This window comes from Tauraco erythrolophus, chromosome 9 (assembly GCF_009769465.1).
Source record: "Tauraco erythrolophus isolate bTauEry1 chromosome 9, bTauEry1.pri, whole genome shotgun sequence".
Taxonomy (NCBI): domain Eukaryota; kingdom Metazoa; phylum Chordata; class Aves; order Musophagiformes; family Musophagidae; genus Tauraco; species Tauraco erythrolophus.
The window spans coordinates 6,812,029-6,832,672 of NC_141473.1; the positions used below are offsets into that span (position 1 = coordinate 6,812,029).

The following is a 20,644-nucleotide window of genomic DNA, read 5'->3' on the forward strand; positions in this document are numbered from 1 at the left end:
CCTGATTTGATCATAAACCATCTCCACTTAATGATAATAGCTTATGTTCGCATAGTTCCTTCATCTGAACGGCTACATAAGGGTCTGGTGAACTGCTCATTGGGATCTTTGTGTTTGGGAGCACACAGATAAGCACACAACGCATTCAGAGGCATGAGTTTGGTACTTCTTACTAGATATTTCGTCTAGTCAAGTCAGGACCTTTGCCATGAAATCGTTTGCATCATATCCATAATAAAGATGGCTATCTCTCCCTCTACCCTTACCGTACTGGCTGGGAGAAGGGGTTGCTGTTGCCCCGTTTCCCAGACAGATGGTCACGCTGATGGCCACTCGCTGGTCCCACAGCAGTGGCGAGAATCGACCACCCACGGCTCCACCAGCGCTGCGCTGCAAAGCTCTGCATCTCTTCACTTTTATCGCTTTTATCATTTAAGCCTGCTGCTTACAAACCACATATCTTTGCAGTCCATTTTACAATTGATTGTGGTTAATTACCCAAATAACGCTCTCAGAAAACACGTAGAAACTTCAATCTCAATTATTGGTTGAAATTGGCCAAGGCATTCACAGTTTTCAGAGGGAACTGACAGATACACACCTACATGCATGCAGAATTTCATGATACAAATCATTTTTTCTTCAGAAAGCAGCCTAACAATTGTTTAACTGCACAGACAAAAAAACCCAGATGCTGCTATAATTAGATTTCCAAGAGACTGCATCAGCCCAGGTTCGTTATTTCACCCAACAGCTGAAATAAACGTCCAGCAAAGAGTTGTTTGGTTTTTTTTCTCTTTATGTATTCTGATGTGCAAGGTCTGGTTGATCTTATGAGTCTTTGGACGCAAAGGCGCGCGAGAGAGAGCTTGCAAAACTTAGTGCCACGTAAATATGGGAATGGAGGTTGTTGAGTGTCTGACTCAGGTTCTGGTTTCCTCCCAGGAGCCCCGGTTGCTGCTTCCTTTGCAGACAGTTGAGTGCACTGGTTAAAAAACTGTATTAAAAATTGGGAGGCATCAATTATTGGCTCCTGACAATGACTTACTGTGTGACCTGGTAAAGTTACTTAGCTGTGCTTTGTAAAAGAGAGGTGGTCCTACCTCCGAATGCGCAAAAACCTCTGTGAGCCTCTCATGAATAGCTAAATATTTTCCTCTATTATTTCTTTTTCTCTTTATTTGATCTTACACAAAAGCTAAGTTTTGCACCTCATGTTAGAAAAATAACTAAGTCAAAAGAAAATGGAGGGTCTTGGCTTTTTCTGCTTGGGGCTTGTTACAGCAGGTGGTCTCCAAAAAGGTTTCACATTCCTGGTGGTCTCAGAATAGGGCTGTAAAGTCAAACTTCTGGTCTCATTATAGACTTTTTTGCCTAACGTAGGATTTGGCCTGAATCCCACCACTCAATGCAGCGTGACCCTGCTGGGCGAATTTCAGTAGCAATCATCCAATTTAATGGCTATGGGCTGTGTCGCTTGACCTTAATATTGCCTAATACAGGGATTTTCATGGACTGGGAGCAAGCTTGTACAGAATTTGAAAGCAATAAACCAAGCAGACTGCTGTTAATTAGCATCAAAAAGAAGAGAGAATGAGTAAATATGCAGACCTCCACATGGCCAGGCATTTTGTCCACAAAACCCTCGTATTGCCAGTCTAACTGGGAACAGATCGCTGGCCCAGCAAAGGTAGGCAGGGCACCTGCAGTCTGCAAAAAACAACCCAGGGGTGGGTGCAAAGCACGCCCCCACAAAAGGATTTGGGGATATCAGTCCGGGACTGCTTGGGGAGGGAACTTCAAGACAAAGCCAGTTCCACCACAAGCTTTTGTAGGATCAGTGTCACCTGCACTGCGTGGATGCTGGGAGAACACGGAGTTTGAGTGCTTGGAACTGCTCCTCAGGGCTTTGGGAGAAGGAAATGACACAGTGCCCTCCATTTGCACAGCCAGAGGTGGGCTGGGAGAGCCTGGGAGAGGCTGCCGGTGGTGCTGCAGTGAAGGCTATCAGGCCACGGTGCTCTGCGGCTGGTGGCACCAAGGGGACACATACCGGGGGGACAATACCGTTTCCTTTTACCCAGCTGTTATGGCTGTTGTCGACTCCAGCGGTGTGCCCTGAGTGCCCGCTGCCAGGCGTGTGCAGGGCTCAGACAATGTGGGCTTGTTCTCCACAAGCCCTGGGCACCACTGGAACCAAAACATGATGCCTGTCGCTGCGAGGAGGCGTGAGAAAAGAACAGAGCCTCGCTAACCCTCTCCGAACTGAGGACGGCTCTGTTTCTTCTGTCTGAAATTAAAACCACATGCAAGCAAATTTTTGTGTCTGTCTCCCAAAGGATGTCTGTGGCTTCCTAGAGGGATGGCCATCACCCATCCCCTTGGGGCTGCAGGCATCACACCTTATGTGGCACTTCTGCAGTGGTGCCTTCCCCTGGACCAGCACATGGCATTTCATCAGTAGACACCTCATGAGGAGATGCCGATTCGGTGGAGGAGAAACACATCCAGGGTACCTGAAATGTCCTCCTGCTCACTGGCCTTGCGCACAGCTGCACAGAGCACCTGTCACATGTAGCAGTTTCACATACCTTGATGGCTAAACCTGTCACTGGGGAAAATCATGACTATAGAATCATAGAATCATAGAATGGTTTTGGGTTGGTTAAAGATCATCTAGTTCCAAACCCCCTGCCATGGGCAGGGACACCTTCCCCTAGATAGGTTGCTCAAAGCCTGATCCATCTAACCTGGCCTTGAACACTTCCAGGGATGGGGCATCCCATCCATCAGACCTAGCATCTGATTCTAGGAACATGAGGTGGAAGTTGTGACTAGCTAAACCTGATTTGAATGGGACTTTATCCAACACTTTCTGTGATGCTGTAGATTTGCTGTAGATACTGCAGTACTAACAAACTTTAAGCAACCAGGTGTCCTCTCCCAGACTCTTACAGCTTCAGCATGATCCTCACATCTCCCTATACTTCAGAACAGCTTCACCATGATACAAACCAAAAAATTCTATTCCTGTTGCTCTGCATCATTTTGCTTTTGACTGTCAGCGTTATCCAGAGAGCAAAGCCCCCCTGGACGCTCACACTCAGCAGTGACAAGTTCATCTTCCTCTCCTGCACGAGGCTTTTGGCTCATCAACATCCGAATCTTCTGCAGGCTCCCAGCAAGAAAGCCACTGAGAGACTTTTCCACTGTGACCAGCTTCTCCTGCTGGCACTACACACAGCCAGGGCTGTCAGACCATGAAAGAGCATCAGGCCTCTCCGGGGTTGGGAGGTGTTGCTCAGTGGCTGGGTTAACTGATAGCTTGCTGGGGTGGAAAATGGAGTGGATTTGTTTCTTGGTGACCTCAACTGAGTCACTTCTATACCTTGTGCCTCTCTTTTCCTATTTGAAAAAACAGGGTAATGATCAGGATGTCCATTGTAAATAACCCTGAGGTCTACTGATGAAAAGGCTTGGTAAGAGACAGATATTAGTATTATCATACTCCTCATCCTCTCTCGTCAGTCCATTCATCATCTTCCCTTCCCTCCCAGTGCCTCCCAGCACTGCAGGCTTCACCCACATCAAAAGACATTACCCACAGCAGCTCAGCTGCTTGGTTGGTGGCACAAAGGGAGGCTACGCCAGCACCATGCTGGGGTGCCTGTCCTCCTCTCGGTCTGGTGCCTTGCACCCCGTGGCTGGTACCGACCCCACGTGCAGTGCAGCCTCTCCAGTGCTGATGTCACTGGGATGCTGATGAGGTCAGCCCCATCCGCTGCTTGCTCAGGTGCATTAGACACCAAATCATGTCACATGAAATAGCAATTTCTTAGAGTCAGAGGAGTCTCCGTTGTCAGGAGAGCGCTGCAAGACACCCCAAAATATCACAGGAATTGACTTACCACCGAGTCAAGGAACCTAATGCAGCACTCGAGCTCGGGTCGAGTTTCACAGAACTGCCGAAAGAGAAGTCTTCCGATCGGCTGCTTTTCGCATATGCTGCAGTAATCTCTCTCTAGAGGCAATAAAGAGAAGAAGAGAAGCATGAAAATGAGAAGAGCTTTGCCTTTTGAGTTGATTAGGAGTTAAAACCATTGCAAGTGAGTGCAGAACTACAACCCCAAATCCAAACTGCCACCTTCTCCCCATCACCATGTTTCAGGTATCCAAATACAAATATAACGGCTTTAAGACTCAAGCAAGAGAAGCTCGATTTTATAGAGCTAATGTTGGTAAAAGTCCCGCAAAAGCCATTCAGCTATTAGGAAAAAATAATTTCACATTTTTCTGCGGTGGAAATATATGTGCTCTGCAAAGGTACCGCTCAGACTGAGGTGTTTGTGGGAACGTGGCGAGTAAATTACAAGTCCTTGAAATGTGAGTCATACATTAAAGGGTAGGAAAAGCTGGAAATTGTAGAGGATGCTTCCTAGATATGCACTAAAGTGTCCCTAATTTCTGGAAAGCTCAACCCACTCTCTACTATACAATTATTGCAAACGATGTATCTTCAAAGGTTTCAAAATTTCTGCTAATTGCTGAGCATTAACAAATGGATGGAGCATATGGCATCTAGCTGGTTTCATTTCCCCTTAAATGCCATGTTTAAATGCCATTCCCTTTGCTACTGCATCCGGAACCATCACTCCCGGTAAAGCAAAAGGTCCTTTACCCATCGCACGGACCATCTGCAGGAAAACATGGGAGAAGGGCAGGCATCACTAGCTGGCATTGCACCGGCACAAACGCCTAGGGCTTTGGATATTTTTCTGGTAAGAGCAGCAAATCTCCCAGCCTGTTTGGAGCAGCAGCACTCGCTCAAGACACGTCATTCCTCTAGAAGCACACACATGTCAAACAACATACTGTGTTTCCCTGAGTGTTCCTCTCACCACCCTCCTCGCTGCCATATGGCACTTGCTGTTATTATGGAAACAACCAGCTTCTAAACACATAACACCGCACTGCAAACAGACACACGAAACCCACACAAGTTGTCAGTGCCTTGGTTACGTCTCTCTAGGGCCTGGAGTAGCTCCTGCAATGTCTTTTACTCCCTCTTCGCTTTGGGCCCCTGTACCCTTCAGCTCCATCCACTCCAAGGAGAACATCTGCAGGCACATGGCTGCGATGGAGCTCGCCTTTGCCATGGAGGCAGACAGCTGAAGGGCTTGCTCATCATCACAGGTTGTGCCCTCAGAACCATGCCCTGCAAAACCAGGACGTCCCTCCTGAACGGAAAACGCTATACGAGATGTTGGACCTGCTGATCTGTAGCTGGGTGACAGGTGGGCAGGAGCACCCAGAACTGCCTCTGTGCTGCACTAGTGTGCAGGTATGGATGAGCTTCAGGAACTGGACCCTGAAGCACCTACAGAGTGGTCACCAGAGACACAAGCTGGGGCTAGCTGGACTGTGCTTTTAATTCAGTACAGTCCTGCTCTGGTCTGGTCTTCTGAAACAGTCTGGAACAATGTACCAGCATCACTTTGTGGCTGGTATTGCCAGTCCATTTTGGATCAGGATATTACTTGATCTATCCAGAACACTGCAATGCTTTGACACTCTCCAGCAAATCAAACTAGACCGAAAGCACTGTGTAGATCCTAACTGGACCTCCGGTCTATCTAACTATCAGCAGCGAGCCCGTGGCACCGGTTTGTTTGCACGAGCTGGAGCCTCCAGCGTGGAACATCACAACACAGAGACGGAGGGCGAGAAAGGCAGCGGGCTCGCTCGGGCGCCGAGCAGCCTCGGGGCTGTCCCTGCGAGGGGTACGAGCTAGTGCTGCTTGAGCCAGTTGCTGTTTTAGTGGGAAGGTAATTGCTGAAGGAATGTGCAGATACACACAGGGCTGACGTAAGGAAAGGAGTTTGATAAGGGCCTGAGCAGATCCAAACAGCAACTCAGAATGTCCCAGGGGCTGGCACGAAGTCAGAGGCTGCACAGCTCGAGTGAGCTCTCCCGGGAGGTCTGGAGGTTGAACTACATCTGTCTGATGCTGTTTTCTGCTGCCTTGACTAACTAACTCTTCTGAGGGTACGAATAAAATAGACACCTTCAACATCGGCAGCCCGCAGCCCGCCTGATGGCAAGACTCAATCCCTCCAGAAACCCAAACCCACAGCAAAGTTTCCTCATGTTAAACAAGCCATGCAAAAATGTGACTGTCTGAATTTGTAACAGAACAAGCCACAAAGGAACAAATACATTAATCAGCCAGTTTGCCCTCTATTTTCTCTCGTACGGCGCTATTGGATGCACGGTGACGCTTGTTGTACAAAACGCAGGTAGTTCATCAAAGGCGTTATGATACGGTGATGCTCACTGTAGCAGAGGATGCTCTTCTAACAAAAGGGCTACTGATAGCAGCTGAATAAGTGTGCAAATTGCACGTCCAATAACTGTACTATATAGCATAGAAGGAAAAGAAAGCAAGCAGCTAAACGCCATTACATATGTGGAGAAATGAAACATAAAGAAGACACGAGCAAAGGCTTTCTCCTACGGTACATAACTTGGCCAACACGTGAGAAGGGTGACCCGTTCGTAATGAGGAAAAAGGAAATACCAGAAATAATCTCTGAAAACACAAGAGCCAGAGCAGTTCCCTGGAGCCATCCACTCCTCGTTTAAGTGTTGGATATACCAATAGAGACAATAAATACATGATGCAACTGCTTTCATTCCTTGTAGGTGACACAAAATATTTTCTTAGGCCCTGATCTTGCCATTGGCCTCCCTAAGTCTGCTAAAGAAGTCCGCTCTCGACTAATTCTTGGGACGCATGAGCCCTGGAGTGGACTAAGAAAGAAAAACACCTCTCTCAGCTAAAGCAGAAAAAAAGAGTAGATAGTTTTATTATAGTAAGGAAAGCAGAAGAATTTTTACAGCGTGCTGCACCCCAGAGACCTGGCTGAAGCACCCTGAGCTGCTGCAGGAGGGGAGGGGATGGGGAGGCAGGCGGGTACTGCAGCCAAGGGCTCCCTGGGGCTGGGGCTAATCGTTGTGTCGCTCGCGGTCCGCCTGCCAATAAAAATATCCATCGAGTTTTGAGAAGTTTAAAAAATAGAAAGAACGATTTCCTGAGGAAATGGAAATGTTAAACACTTGGAAGTGAAACCATATGCTGCTGCTGATGAGGTGTAACTAAACCAGCTCTGAGAGCAGTATCTTCAGTAGTCAGACCCTCCTGCTTCAGCGCAATCCTGTTTAACACCTGCAAAGTCACCCAAAACGGGGGTGAAAAGCTGGGTGGGTCAAAGCCCCAAAAAGCAGTCACTTCTCACTGACACCAAACTCTTTATTTAGAAAACACCACTGGCAAATGATGTGCGCAAGCAAATGAATTATTTATCTTCCTAACAGAGTAATGACACAGATTAATACAGATTAAAATGTTTAGGAAAAGGTATTCTATAAAAAAGCTATCATAAAGACTCTTAAGGTAAATAACATTTATTCTAAATTCTACTTCATTGTTTGTCCATTTACTTCATACCTTATGCATTAAAATACTCCTTTAAAGAGCACTTAGCACACAGAACATGCCAAAAGAGTTACACCTACATACAAAAAACACCATCACTATTCAAAGTCAATAGCCAAATTTGTTCCCCAACAGATACTTTGGTTAGGTTCTGAAAAATATCTAAGCACAGGCCTAGGAAAAATAGTCCTACTAGTAAAATTTCATACTGATCAAAACATGCCATCAGTCAAGTGAAAAACACATAACAAGGTAATAAAGAAAGCTGCTGCTGTTAAAATCTCTGACTTTCCAGTAAAGGGAAAAATTCTAATATTTTAATTAGATAAAAACCTCCCTGTGCCTTGTGAAGATCTTTTCATCTTAATCTCCCATTTAAATACCTGGCATTTTTTTGCAAAATATCACCTTAGCAATTTTGGAGAGAAATTGGTCTGCTGAGAGACCAGGTCTCCCCTCCTCTTTCAAATTTGCAATATATCTGTGTTTTTTGATGGGTTAGTGGTGAGCTACAGACCTGGGTGAGGACTCTTGGCTGAAAACCCAATCTTTTTCTGATACTGTTTCATTCACTGTAAACTGCAGGTGTCTACGTGAGACTGCTATGGAAAGTTAAATTCTATTTCTGGGCAGAAGCCCTCATTTTGAAGGGCTACTAACTCAACATCTGTGATCAGCTGGTGAGGTTTCCTCCTGTAGATGTCTGTGGGGAGGGATGAGCTCAGTTTAAATCTCACTTTTCAAGTCTATAAAAGCTGGGAACATCTTTTTGGCTTTTTGGTCATTACTGGTGTGGCCAACGATTGCACTTATGTACTATCTATTAAGTAGTATTAAGTAGCATCCAGTAAAAATACTGGAATCTCAAGAGAAGATATTTCAAATAAATGAATGGAGAATCACCAAGAAGACATGCAACATGCTGCTGCACAGGAAAATTTGGACTTGCCTCTGGATGTCTGTTCTCCTTGGCATTAAATCAGCCTGGATTAAAACTGAGTAAGATCCAAATGCAATGTAATTCTGCTGTCTGAAAAAAAACCCCAAACCAACCAGCCAACCAACCAATCAAAGGAAAAAAACCCTCCTTAACACCTGGGAACCCCAAAGTGGATATAGAAAGAATTAATTGTTCTTTTCCTGCTTATGCTCAATGACCCAAGACAAAGACTCATCTTCCCTTTCCAATTTTTTTTCTTTAAGGGGAATCAAAATCTTTCAAATAGATGTTGTTCCAAGTCTATTATTTATCTGCTGCTCTCTTCCTCTAGCCTGCTGTAGTCCAGAACAACAGACAGCACAATGAACTAACTGAAAAGAGCATTGGAATATGAGGGACCCCTCAGACCCTACTCTGAAGCTGGACAATAGGGAGCAGCATCAGAAGCCAGAAGGACTAGCAGTCAGTTTGTAAGATTATTGGCACATCAAAAGTAAAAGTTTCTTTTTCCAAGCGGATGAGGCCTGACAAAAGTGATTCCCACCAGCCCTGGGATGGATGAAAACTTCAGCTAGAGATGTCCCAAAGCTGCACACCTCCCTCCTCATTCAAACTTGGGGAGGATGCTGCTAAAAGGGACCCTAACAACCTCAGCCCAAATCAAAACCCACCTCTGTCTTGGTTTTGTTTTCTTTTTTTTGCCCATCCACGTAAACTCTCTTACAGGGGCACACAATGAAAAGGAGGACAAAAGCAGGAACTAAAAGCAAGATTAAAAATATACAGCATGACTGAACTAAACAGACTCTCACAGCCCATCGTACAGTCTGCACTTGTAGCAATTTCCTCCTTTTTGTCAAAAAAGAAGACCAAAGCCTTCAAAGTTTACAGAATTGTTTTGTGTCCAGTCAGGGTACTAATGGAAAAAAAATTGTATCTTTAAGCACTGAATAAGTCCTGTTTAGAGCTATATTAATATAAATATATTTTTCATTTAAAACCAGCAAGTCTAACACTAGTGCTTATAAATAGGTCTTATAATTCAGTGCTGCTCTTCTCCAGACAAAAGTGGAATTACCACTGTCTACATATAAACTTAATAAAGAGTACATATAAACTGCCTAGTCTTTGAGGCTGATGAAAGTTGCTTCTTATCAAAGGCTCCTTTGTGGATGCTTTAAAAGGATTTAAATTGCTTTGATTGCATTATTAACAGTGTCTGTGTTGCTCTTGTATTTCAGAATAATCTGGAAAGCCGGTACATTAGCTCTTGCATTCTACAAAAGATGGTTTTCCATCTCTAATAGATATGCTTCAATGCAAAAGATAATCTGGTGTTCAAAAGCGAGATCTCAGGATTGGCCACGTTAACACTTCTTCAAACTCACTTATTATCTTCTTATTTTTCTATGGCTTTCAGTACTGGAGATGTCACGGTCAGTCAGAACTTCATAAACTTAGCTGGAAACCCATGTACTTGCAGTGAAAAACATATCAGGTTTATTTCTTTGAGAAACTGACAATATGGGCCCATTTCTGACAAAGAAACATTGATATTGCTCTTTAAACTATAGAACCTGGCCAAGTACATGTACTATTAGTGAGGAATCTCCTTTTCACGGTAACTACTTGGGAATCATAGAATCATGGAATCATAGAATGGTTTGGATTGGAAAGAACCTGAAAGATCATCTAGTTCCAACCCCCTGCCATGGGCAGAGACCAGATCAGGTTGCTCAAAGCCTCATCCAACCTGGCCTTGAACATGTCCAGGGATGGGGCATCTGCAACTTCTCTGGGCAACCTGTTCCAGTGCTTCATCACCCTCACAGTGAAGAATTTCTTCCTTATATCTAATCTAAATGTCCCCTCTTTCAGTTTAAAGCCATTGTCCTGTCACTACATGCCCTTGTAAAAAGTCCCTCTCCAGCTTTCTTATAAGCCCCCTTTACATAGGGTAATGCTGCTAGAAGGTCTCCCCAGAGTCTCCTCTTCTCCAGGCTGAACAATCCCAACTCTCTCAGCTTGTCTTCATAGGAGAGGTGCTCCAGTCCTTGGATCACCCTTGTGGCCCTCCTCTGGACCTGTTCCAACAGCTTCATGTCTTTCTTATGTTGGAGACTCCAGAGCTGAACGCAGTACTGCAGGTGGGGTCTCAGGAGAGCAGATCAGAGAGGGAGAATCACCTCCCTCGACCTGCTGGCCACGCTGCTTTGGATCAGCCCAGGATACGGTTGGCTTTCTGGGCTGCAAGCACATGTTGCTGGCTCATGTTGAGCTCATTATCTAACATCCCCAAGTCCTTTTCCTCATGGCTGCTCTCAATCCATTCTCCACCCACTCCAAGCACTCAGTATTTGTGCTTGGGATTGCCCCGACCCATGTGCAGGACCTTGCACTTGGCCTTGTTGAACCTCATGAGGTTCGCACGGGCAATGTTGCAGGAATGGAGGAAGCAACAGAAGGAAAGTTTCTGGTCCTTTTTGACTTTTTGGGGGGGGGCTTTTGGGTTTGTTTGGTTCGTTTTTTTGTTGGGTTTCTGGTTGGTTTTTTTTTAATATGGAAACCTGTTGTCGAGATGCTGAGGACTATCCATTTGCCCTGCCTCCAGCAATGCATTTAAAAAGAGAGGCAGGCCAGATGGTTAGAGAATACAAGACAGGAATAAAAATGCCTCATTTCAGTTCATTCAAAAATTCCCAGGAACTGTGGCAGTAAGTCATGTTACAAAAGCCTAACACAGGCAGCTAGGCTCCCGTGGGAATTCAGTTATCAGTACAACTAATATTCTGCGTCCTGCAGACTTCCCTGGCATGCTGGGTTTATAAAATGGGGCTAGTAGCACTGCCCTACCTCAAAGCAGCGTGGACAGAGTAAGTATATTAAAGTATGTGAGCCCAAAGTGCTATTGGATAGCCCTGTGGCTCCTTACTATTTACTTGCAACGCAAACCCTTGGAGCGGAAATGTAGTCCAAGAGAGCACAGCAGAGTCTTTTTATACATTAACCGCTATACTGCTCCATAACTTCACCTGGCACTTCACAGAGATTAAAAATGACGACGCAGACCCCGTCTTGGAGAGTATTTATCTTGGCAGGGCCAGAGCTGTGCAGGTGCAGGACAGGAACTCTGAAGCCAAGGGCTGTGATGAAGTTGTGTTGCCGGTGGCAAAAGCACACTCTCTCTAACGATAAATATTTCATCTGCTTTCTGTATTTTTAATAAAATAGAGAAATTGTTACAACTTTTGACAGGATAATGGCTTGATAGATTCCTTATTTTAAACAGCAGCTCGTCCCGGTCTGCAGTTTAAACCAGCACTTCATCACTGTAGAAAGCTCTAGATCTTACATACGAAGCCCCGGGAAGGAACACATTCTTTGGCCTTGGTTGATTTTTTCCCCTTGAATTTAGGATTTTCTACAAAAAAAAACCCTTGGAGTCCCCCATCTATGCTGTTACAGTGAGCGTTACGCTGGCACTGGCTATCCAAGTTTAATTAATTAAAAATACAAATGCAATCAAGCTTACTTGAGACAATGGAGTTACCCCAAACTGGTTTTAAGTCCTGCCAACTTAATTTTTTCTGCTTGTCAGCTGTCTTTTTTAAAACAAACAAAATTTAATCTCCTGATCATCGAACATCTAATGTAATTATTCAGATGCAGACAGTGTTTGCTTTGTTTAACTTTCCTTATTTCCACTCTTTTCATGGTATTAGACTACAGGGATAAACTCCACACATCACAGCAGCATTACACTGAAGATGGAAACAGTCCAAATCTTAAAGCTGGACCAATATGGAAAAAAATGTTTGGAGAATATTGTAAGAAATTCGCAGTTAAATACACTTCAGTGATATATATGGATCTTCTCATTTGTTTTTTGAAAGCAGTTGTATCGAAGCTTTGCTCATGGAATTTTATTTGAAAGTCAGATCCCACAAACAGTTGCATAAATATGTTTGCATGAGTATTTGAACCAGAACACGTATGTGGCTTTGTTGATTTTGGACAGAGATTTTGGCAGGACGGATAACAACCCACCCACCCTTTTCATAGCAGCAGCAGGAGGATCAAACAAGATCCTGTGAGCTCAATACAGTCACTGCACAGAAAAACATGAGTGGGGTCCAGAGGCTGGGGAGGGACCCTCAGCTGTCTCAGGGGAGACATTTGGTCGCCCAGCCTTGTGCCAGGAGCACAGTCAAAGGGTGAAGAGCGAATGCTCTGGCCCGAGACTAGGCTTTTTGCCAGTGGAAGACAAATTCCCATCATAACGAAATCTGAGTTACTCTGCTGAGTTATTCCAGCCCTCCTCCAACAATTCTGGTACCTTCTAAAAGTTACTGGTTCAGGCAACTGCATCCTTTCCATGTGGATCAAGCCCTGAGTTCAAAAGCAGACTGCAGATACTGCAGGGTCAAGACTAGGTTTAGCTTGAGAAGATGGAGCTTGCCATTAATGTTTGAGCCCCTTTAAATCATAGAAATAAAAATATATATTGTTGCGTGAAGTACAGGGTGCAGGGAAAGACAACAAGTAATTGGTACAAGTAATGAAGGTGATCTTTAGGCCTGCTGAAATGGAAGGAAGGATTGCCATCAATTCCAGCGGGCTTTCAATCAAGTCTAGTTTTCCCACCTCTGCCAAGCACAGTTTACATGAATAAAACGCTCAGTTTGTCTCTCAGCTCCACAGTCAACATTGGCATGACAGTGGAAAGGCATGCACCATGATTAAGGTCCTTAAACACGTCCTTTATTTTGCATTTGGCTACCAGTTGGAATAACAGTACATAGAAAGGGAACAACAAGCAAAAAAGAGCAGAGGGGAAGACTGACTGGCTGATAGACAGACACGTCACATTTCTGCAAATTAAAAAATTCAAACGACTAAGTAGCAAACTGGTTAAAATTCCCATAAATTACACTCGAAAAGCACATGCCCCCTGATCAATGCCTTTGATGAGGTTTCCTGAGCACAGTGTCTGAACTGCTGTCTTCATGGCTGGTCACAAAGCTATTCAGGGCATGGTGGACTTCCAAACTACTTCACGTTGATCACAGAAGATGCACCAGCACCAAAATTTCCCAGCACTTGAATGTGGTGCTTGTTCTGCAGCCCCAGGGGAAGGGCTGCCCACACCATAACCGTGACCACCACCCTGACTAGAAAAGGAGTTTATCTTTATCTTCTTAAACCACTTTCAACAATGTCTCCGCGGCAAGGCCAGAGGAATGGAAAAAATCTCCCAAATAAATATGAAAGCTCACCTCAGAAGCGCCCTGGGAAATTTGAGGAACAAACATTTGGTTGTTCTCATTTTGTTCTGCTTTGGATCGGGATGACAGAACTGGATGATTTGTCCTCAAAGAAGGTAGCTACTGAGATATTTTTTTTTTTATTCGGGACTTTTATGTCCAGTCTTAAAGATTTTAACTGAAATACCAAACTTATTTTCTGTCTAGTGCTGGTATTTAGACTCCTGCCTGGTGATATTCTGAGTAATACATGCTGAAAGAAAATTTCAGTAAAAGTTGTAATTTGAATGTTTAAGGTTATGAAATCTACAGAACTGTTGCTGTTGTACATAGCACAAAATAAACACCTCGATTCCAGGAAACTAAAGGAGACAACTTGTGAGTCGCTTTCTGAAGACGAAAAGGCTTCTGCAAAACCACTCTTTGACTTCTAAACTACCCTGGGTACAAGCTGAAGCAGCCGTCAAGACCAAACTTTTACCAGGTCAATAAAGTGGCAGAATGCATATAGCCACCAGCACAGTCACTCTACGAATGTATATTTAAGCAGCATATGTTGCTGACAGGCACATAATAAAACTATTCATGGGGATTACTAACTCTGCACGCCATTCAATAGCTACTGCAAGTTCTAAACATCTATTAGTGATTCTGAACATTTATTAGAGATTCCTTTAACAAAATACTAAATGCCATTAGTTCTACTTCATTGCTAAATTTACTTTCTTTTTCCCTTTCAATTTTTCTCCTGATATTCTGAAGCCCCAAACTTCAAGTACAACAAAACTCCACAATCTTACACTGCTAAGTTATTTTTCTAAGCGTTTGTCAATCCCAACCTCTAAAAAATTACAAAATAAGATCAACCATCAACCTAAAGAATCAGAGACAATAATACACTGGGAAAAAAAAAAATCAATCCTCAACAATTTTAAGGGGTATCACTGACCTTTGACAACACTGCTAAATTACCACTTAACTCGATCTTTTGCCCAAGTACAAGTGGTCTACTTGTAATAATAGACACTGACTCTGACTTGGTTTATATCCAGAGGCTGATTTGACTGCCTGCTGAGTGACAGCTCCCTCTGAGTGGGCGTCAAGGAGCTGAGCTGCTGCGTAAAATTGATATGAATAATCGAAAAGCGATTTTAAAGTCATTTAGAAATCTCAAATACACTAAAAGAGGGGATTGCCAATGGAAAGTATTTTTTTCTCCTTCTTGACAGAAGTCTGCAGTATCAAGGATCTCTTCATATCAAATTATTGAGATGGACGTAGAGAGCATGGCAGGTGGTGTCCAGACACAAGAATCACGAACAGTCTTACTCAGGTCTCCAAAAAGCAACGCAATTTTAGAGAACTTTCTCTTTGTTCTTAGAAAAACTGGGTTGTTATAGCGGAACTAAGTGAGAGCCTTTGTGATCTTAAAGGTTATTCTAATATTTGTGTTTCTTCACTTTATCGCTTCTCATTTTTTCTGTCATTTTTTGGTTTAGTTTCACACTATAATATGAATAATGTCTTACCCTTATAAAGTGTGTTTTACCCGTAACGTATTGTTTCCTAAATTTCAACATACAACCACAAATGTTCAGCAACACAAAATAATGGTGTTCAGATCTGCAAAACAAGAAGCCCAGACTATCACCTCCAAAGCTACTGAAAGAATTTCAGTGGACAGAAGACAAAATTAACAAGGACTTCAGCTAGGGTTGCATACCTCATAATTAGTGTTATGGTACTTAGACGCTGAAATCATATTTAGACATTTTACTTCTCACTTGGAAAATGACACTTCATGCCTTTGTACTACACGTTAGATCTGAAGAAATACATCAATAACTGAGATCCTAATGCATGTCTGAAGTGTTCTCCAGCACCCTTCCAGCCAAGTACTGACCCACTAAGACATTGCTTAACTCAAGGATATCAACAGGAGGTCTGCATACAGTGCTTGGTAAAATAAGCTGAGTATTAAAAAACCCACAGAAAACTAATCCGGTTATCTCACAAACTTCTACTCCAGACTGATGCATGGCAAGGAATAGCACTGGTGTGGTAAGAGCAGCACCACAACTAGATGTCCTTAGTCCTTTGAGAAACCTGTTCCCAAGTTATTCTGGTCAAGAACTTACAGAGCGGTGGGGTGGATCAGGCTAGAAATAAGCATGGGATTATTTCCACCTGTGGGAACTCTGCAACAGCTCATGCTGCCTTTTATCAGTTGGGTGACACCACCTTCTCTCTGTGTGCAACATCAGCTCTGTCTCCATAAATGTGAAGTGATGCTCAGAGATAAAGTGCTCTTAGGACCCTTTTCCTGGGGAAAAGGATCACTTATAAGGTAGCCACTTAGATTCTGGATGCTCTTTCAATTCTGCCACCAAAAAGAGTAGCCTCTTGTGCTTTTACCTTCATGCTGAACTCCAGAATGGGTAGGGTAGATGCTGTATACAGCTTTTTGGTGCTTGGATGTTTAGAGCAAGCTGTCGCTTCACCAGCCATATTCTGAGGTCCATCTGCATAGCCAGACTGCTCCTGTTAGTTCATTAGTGAGTGTAACGGTTGCTGGGAGGAGTTCACAAAATATGGAAGTCAAGATTGCCCTGTGAAATTATACCCTTAGAGATACCAGATTCTCCTATGAGAGTGAGATATGGGAACACTAAGTACAGTGAGCTAGGCTAGAAGAGAACCATCAGCTAAGGGTTAACACCTACATTCCCAGGACTGAGGTGCACTGTCTTCCGAGTCCTCAGGTGAGCCCAGGAATTGCACAGAAGACAGGGATTTCCTCTTTAGCAGACACATAAAATGTACTTCTATGAAAGAAAAGGGAAAAAAGACAGAAAAGAAGAGCCACACGGCTGATCTGAAAGGAAAGCATGTTTGCAGCGACACTGAAACATTAGAGACATTGTTCGAGTGCAGTTCATCCTTGCAAAAATATTATCCTCGTCGCGATGCCAAGGTCGGTGAAAGTATGGGCTACTTGCCATGGAAGTGCTGGGTATTTAGGCTAGACCTGTCATGGAGCTTATTTACTCTCTGCGCCCAACATTTCAGACACACTCAAGCATAGTGTTCATGTCTTGGCAGGAACTTCTCATTCATGCATTTTCTCCTGGTCCCCTTTGAGGAGTCTTCCTCCTCCGACATTGCAGCGGTTGAAATTTCATTGCTTGCTGAGAAAACCAACACTGATTAATTTCATCCTACTTGCATGGAAGAGGTAAAGTATGCAGGTCTCTAGCCAGGGACAAGGAAATCCCTGCTGCTTACATGCCATATTGAATAAGCAGCCCATGGTTGTGAGGCCATTGGACTTCAACAGTCTTCATTCCACCCGCGGGAAAGAAGCAATTAACCGTAGCAGTATGGGAAGCAAACAGGAAGCAATGCAACACATTCACTTTTGATTAGAGACCTTTTTTTTTTGGAAGACATAATATTCCACAAGGAAGAATTCAGCTGTCGCGTTACATCGACACACCTCAAATTATTGAAGGAACGTGATTGAGGTTGCAAAGTTAAGCCTCAAAACCCAGGAAAAATCTAAATTAAAGTTGCCCGTGTAGCCCGAATGCCATTCCTCACTCCGCGAGCGTTCTGGTACAGTCTTTAATTACATCACTGCAAACTGTTTTTCCCACAGGACCTTTGCCTCATTCAACGCACAGAACGGACAGTGCCTACTTAATGAGCAGCTATTCAGCATTTCGTTTTCTCCACTGGTTCAATGTGTGGCCCTAGACTTTATTTACCGCACACCAGTCAGGGCTGCTCTGGAGACAGTGATTCATTACCCCATGGACCTTTCCATGGCATTCTCCACTGTAGCCTTTGAATACTTCACACATATTCACGGATCTATTTCACACCACCTCTGGGAGACAAAGAGGATGTCATTAGTCCAATTTTATAGACGGGGAACTTAAACATAGGAAGATTAACATAAAAAGTATCCACTGATTGCTGCAACTTGATTTTCTGTGTATTTAACTTTATAGGTTATTCTCTGTTCACAACCAATTTTCCATTTGCTTCAGTTGCAGATGTTACTACTGAGACCCAAAAACCTCAAGGCAGCTACTCAGAAAATGAAAAATGCGCAATTAGAGGCAAACTGTGAAAAACTAGTTTTAAGTGACTTGCCTGTCATCACAGAAGGCCTAGTTTAACCAGAGTGCATCCCTGTTCATTTCCCTAGTGTGTTACTCAATTGCTTTGGCCATGAGACTGTTTCTTTTGATGCTGCAAATCCCTATTTACATTTATCACACACCTTTTACCTCATGCAATAAATGAGTCAGTCATCCTATCCTTCTTTATTCGACAACTCAGTTTCAGCCCCAGACTAACTCAGCCTTTTGAACTGACTGCATTAGGGCTCCTGGGAAAGAAAATTAAGAATCTGATATACACAGAGATACAAATTTAAGCTGCGTAGGCAGCCTTAATTCAAAACCAATTTTAGGTGCTCATCGTTTTAACACATATTTTTGCATGCTTAATTTCCTAAGTTTTAAGGAACTGGAAAACTGGAGAAAAAAAATGCTGTGGACCAACAGAGAAGCCCTTGCTCATTAGGAAGAGCTCACACAAAAGGCTGCGAACTTTCAACTTGGCAACTTGCAGAATGTTTTTATCACAGCTTTTCCTGAGCTCTTTCCCAAGTTTTCCTCAAAACAGAAACCCTATCACATTGACATTCATACTGACACTCATACCAGCAGAGCTGAAACAGGGATGTCACTGTATACACTTGTGCTACTGGGAGCTGGGAAAGCAGCTGTAAATTGTGTTAGCTGATCATCCTTGGTTCTAGGGTCTCTCTGGACTATGATTCCCCATTTTTTCTCTTTCACCTTCTCACCATCTTTCCCAGTAGCACTGCTTCTCCGTTCTAGTTGCCCTAAAATGAGTAAATTCCCTCCACTTCTACATCCAATCTCAATCTTTCTACGTAATGCATCCCAAATCCTACCTCCCCTTGACTCCATCTGATCCCAGGACTTGTCCTACACAGCAAGATAGTATACAGCAGTACAAGTGGAATATGAATTTACTGCATACTGGCAGCTCTGCAACAGCTCTCCAAGTGGACATCCTTTGGGAGACATCTGCCAAGACTTTGCATTTCACTCTGAAGTGGCTAGTTTCTTCCATTGGAAAGAAAAGCATTCAGAGATCCTCCAGATGGGATCCTTCCCTGAAATGCACCCTAGATGGCCTCTTTCCTTTTTGGCTAAGAGGACGTATAGGTAGATGAGCTGCAGGAAAATACAGCTAACCTTTGTGAACTCTCTCAGCAGTATGCAATGTAACTAACCTCATCTGAAAGTGGAATAAACTATCTCACACTTAGCCTGAATATTTAAAGGAATGGCTACAGTGGTGTTAATTCACTGGTGCTCATTTCTTCAATGGAATGATGCTGCTGCTTTGTCTTTCTGATCAATCCTGGCTCCCACTTTCAGCCTGTTGCTTTTAATCAGGAAAAAAAACAAAAGAAAAAGGAAAAAAAAAAAAGAAAAAAGAAAAAATATAACACAGAAAACATTCAGCATGGAAAATTTTAGTCCACATAACTCTGGCAAAATCTTCATCTTATAATGTGCAATATTAGGCAAACTCAAAAACGGATGGTGCTACCCAGCCCACTAGTAACAGCAACCCTTACTCAGAAGATTTGGCTTTGGGAGGAGTGTTTTTATTATTTATGATGTGTTACAGGGCCAGTTCTGTCCTGCCTGCTGATGTTTTAGGACCTTGACCTGTGAGTAGTCTCACTGAATTCAGAAGGCTTGACCGAGAAATTAAAAGAGGATCCTATCTTTGAGGGTTATATGGGAATAAAACAAGAGCAGCTTCTTTTCCAGAGATTTTTTTTTCAGCCTAAATAGATAAACATAAACCAGAAGAATATGAGGAAAAAGAAGAGATTCTTCATAAGATTTTTGCAATGTTTTGCATAATTTTATTATTTTTAATAATTAAGCATCTCTATTTGCTTATCAGGAATTAATATTACCTTACTTCCCTTGAACTCCACTTAGTTCTTACATTATGCGTGCTCCACACGAGCGCTCTCTTCTCGCAATATTTCTGGCACAAATATGAGCCTCTTTGGTAAGGACTCATAAGGTTATGAATGTCTGGACAGCCTGAGTAATGAAAGGCCATTTGGGGCTGAACCATTGACCACAGCTTTAACTCGCCAGGAAGGATAAAACATAAAATGTAAATTAGGTACTAATAACCCATTTTCCTTCTAAATCCTTGGTACAGATATGCAGCATGAAGTACAGATCATGTTTTGAGAGAGATTTTGGAACAATCGGCAGTTAAAAATATTACATGGGACCTTGTGTTGTGGCCTCAGAAGAGACTGAATTGTGAGTTGCTACTGCTGCCCTCGAACCCACTTCAGTCAATGGAAAGTTTCATTGGCACCTGGATTTGTTGCTTTGGGTAGCTGCCTAGCTACCAGCAAAACCCAGCACATAATACTGTCATCAGGGAAAGAGGAATGTGCAGTCCAGCAAGCAAGACATGCATGGAAAAGTACATTTCTCCCAGCATGTTTTGCAATCTCCACGCTATTCCCTGCCCATCTTCCTTTCCACTGATCTCATCTGTGGAGATGAAGTCAAGAAGAAAACGTAGGAAGTAGCACTTGCAGGGCAAGATCATTTTACTGCCTGTTGCATGACCAACATCAGTCCTAACATAGCTTTGACCTTCTTAGTGGGGCCATCCCCTTGTGAAAAAACAGACGTTCAGCTCTACTGTTTGTCAGTTAAGGGATCTGAAGGCAACTTGAGGTTGGTTGGGTGTGTTCAGTTCACACAATGAATTGGCTATGGAAGCTATGGTGTTGCATTCTGCTAGTAATAGTGTGCACCAAACTGTTGGGAAACAGAGTTACACGTTACGCAA

At 43.4% G+C, this 20,644-nt stretch overlaps 1 protein-coding gene across 1 annotated transcript in view; it reads right to left on the minus strand.

Moving 5' to 3' along the window:
• GRK5 (G protein-coupled receptor kinase 5) overlaps positions 1 to 20,644 on the minus strand; it is a 167,033-nt gene that overhangs the window by 52,241 nt on the left and 94,148 nt on the right. The window contains exon 3 of the mRNA XM_086617015.1: positions 3,909 to 4,021. Coding sequence (XP_086473141.1) covers positions 3,909 to 4,021 — 113 coding nt within the window. The remainder of the gene's footprint in view (positions 1 to 3,908; positions 4,022 to 20,644) is intronic.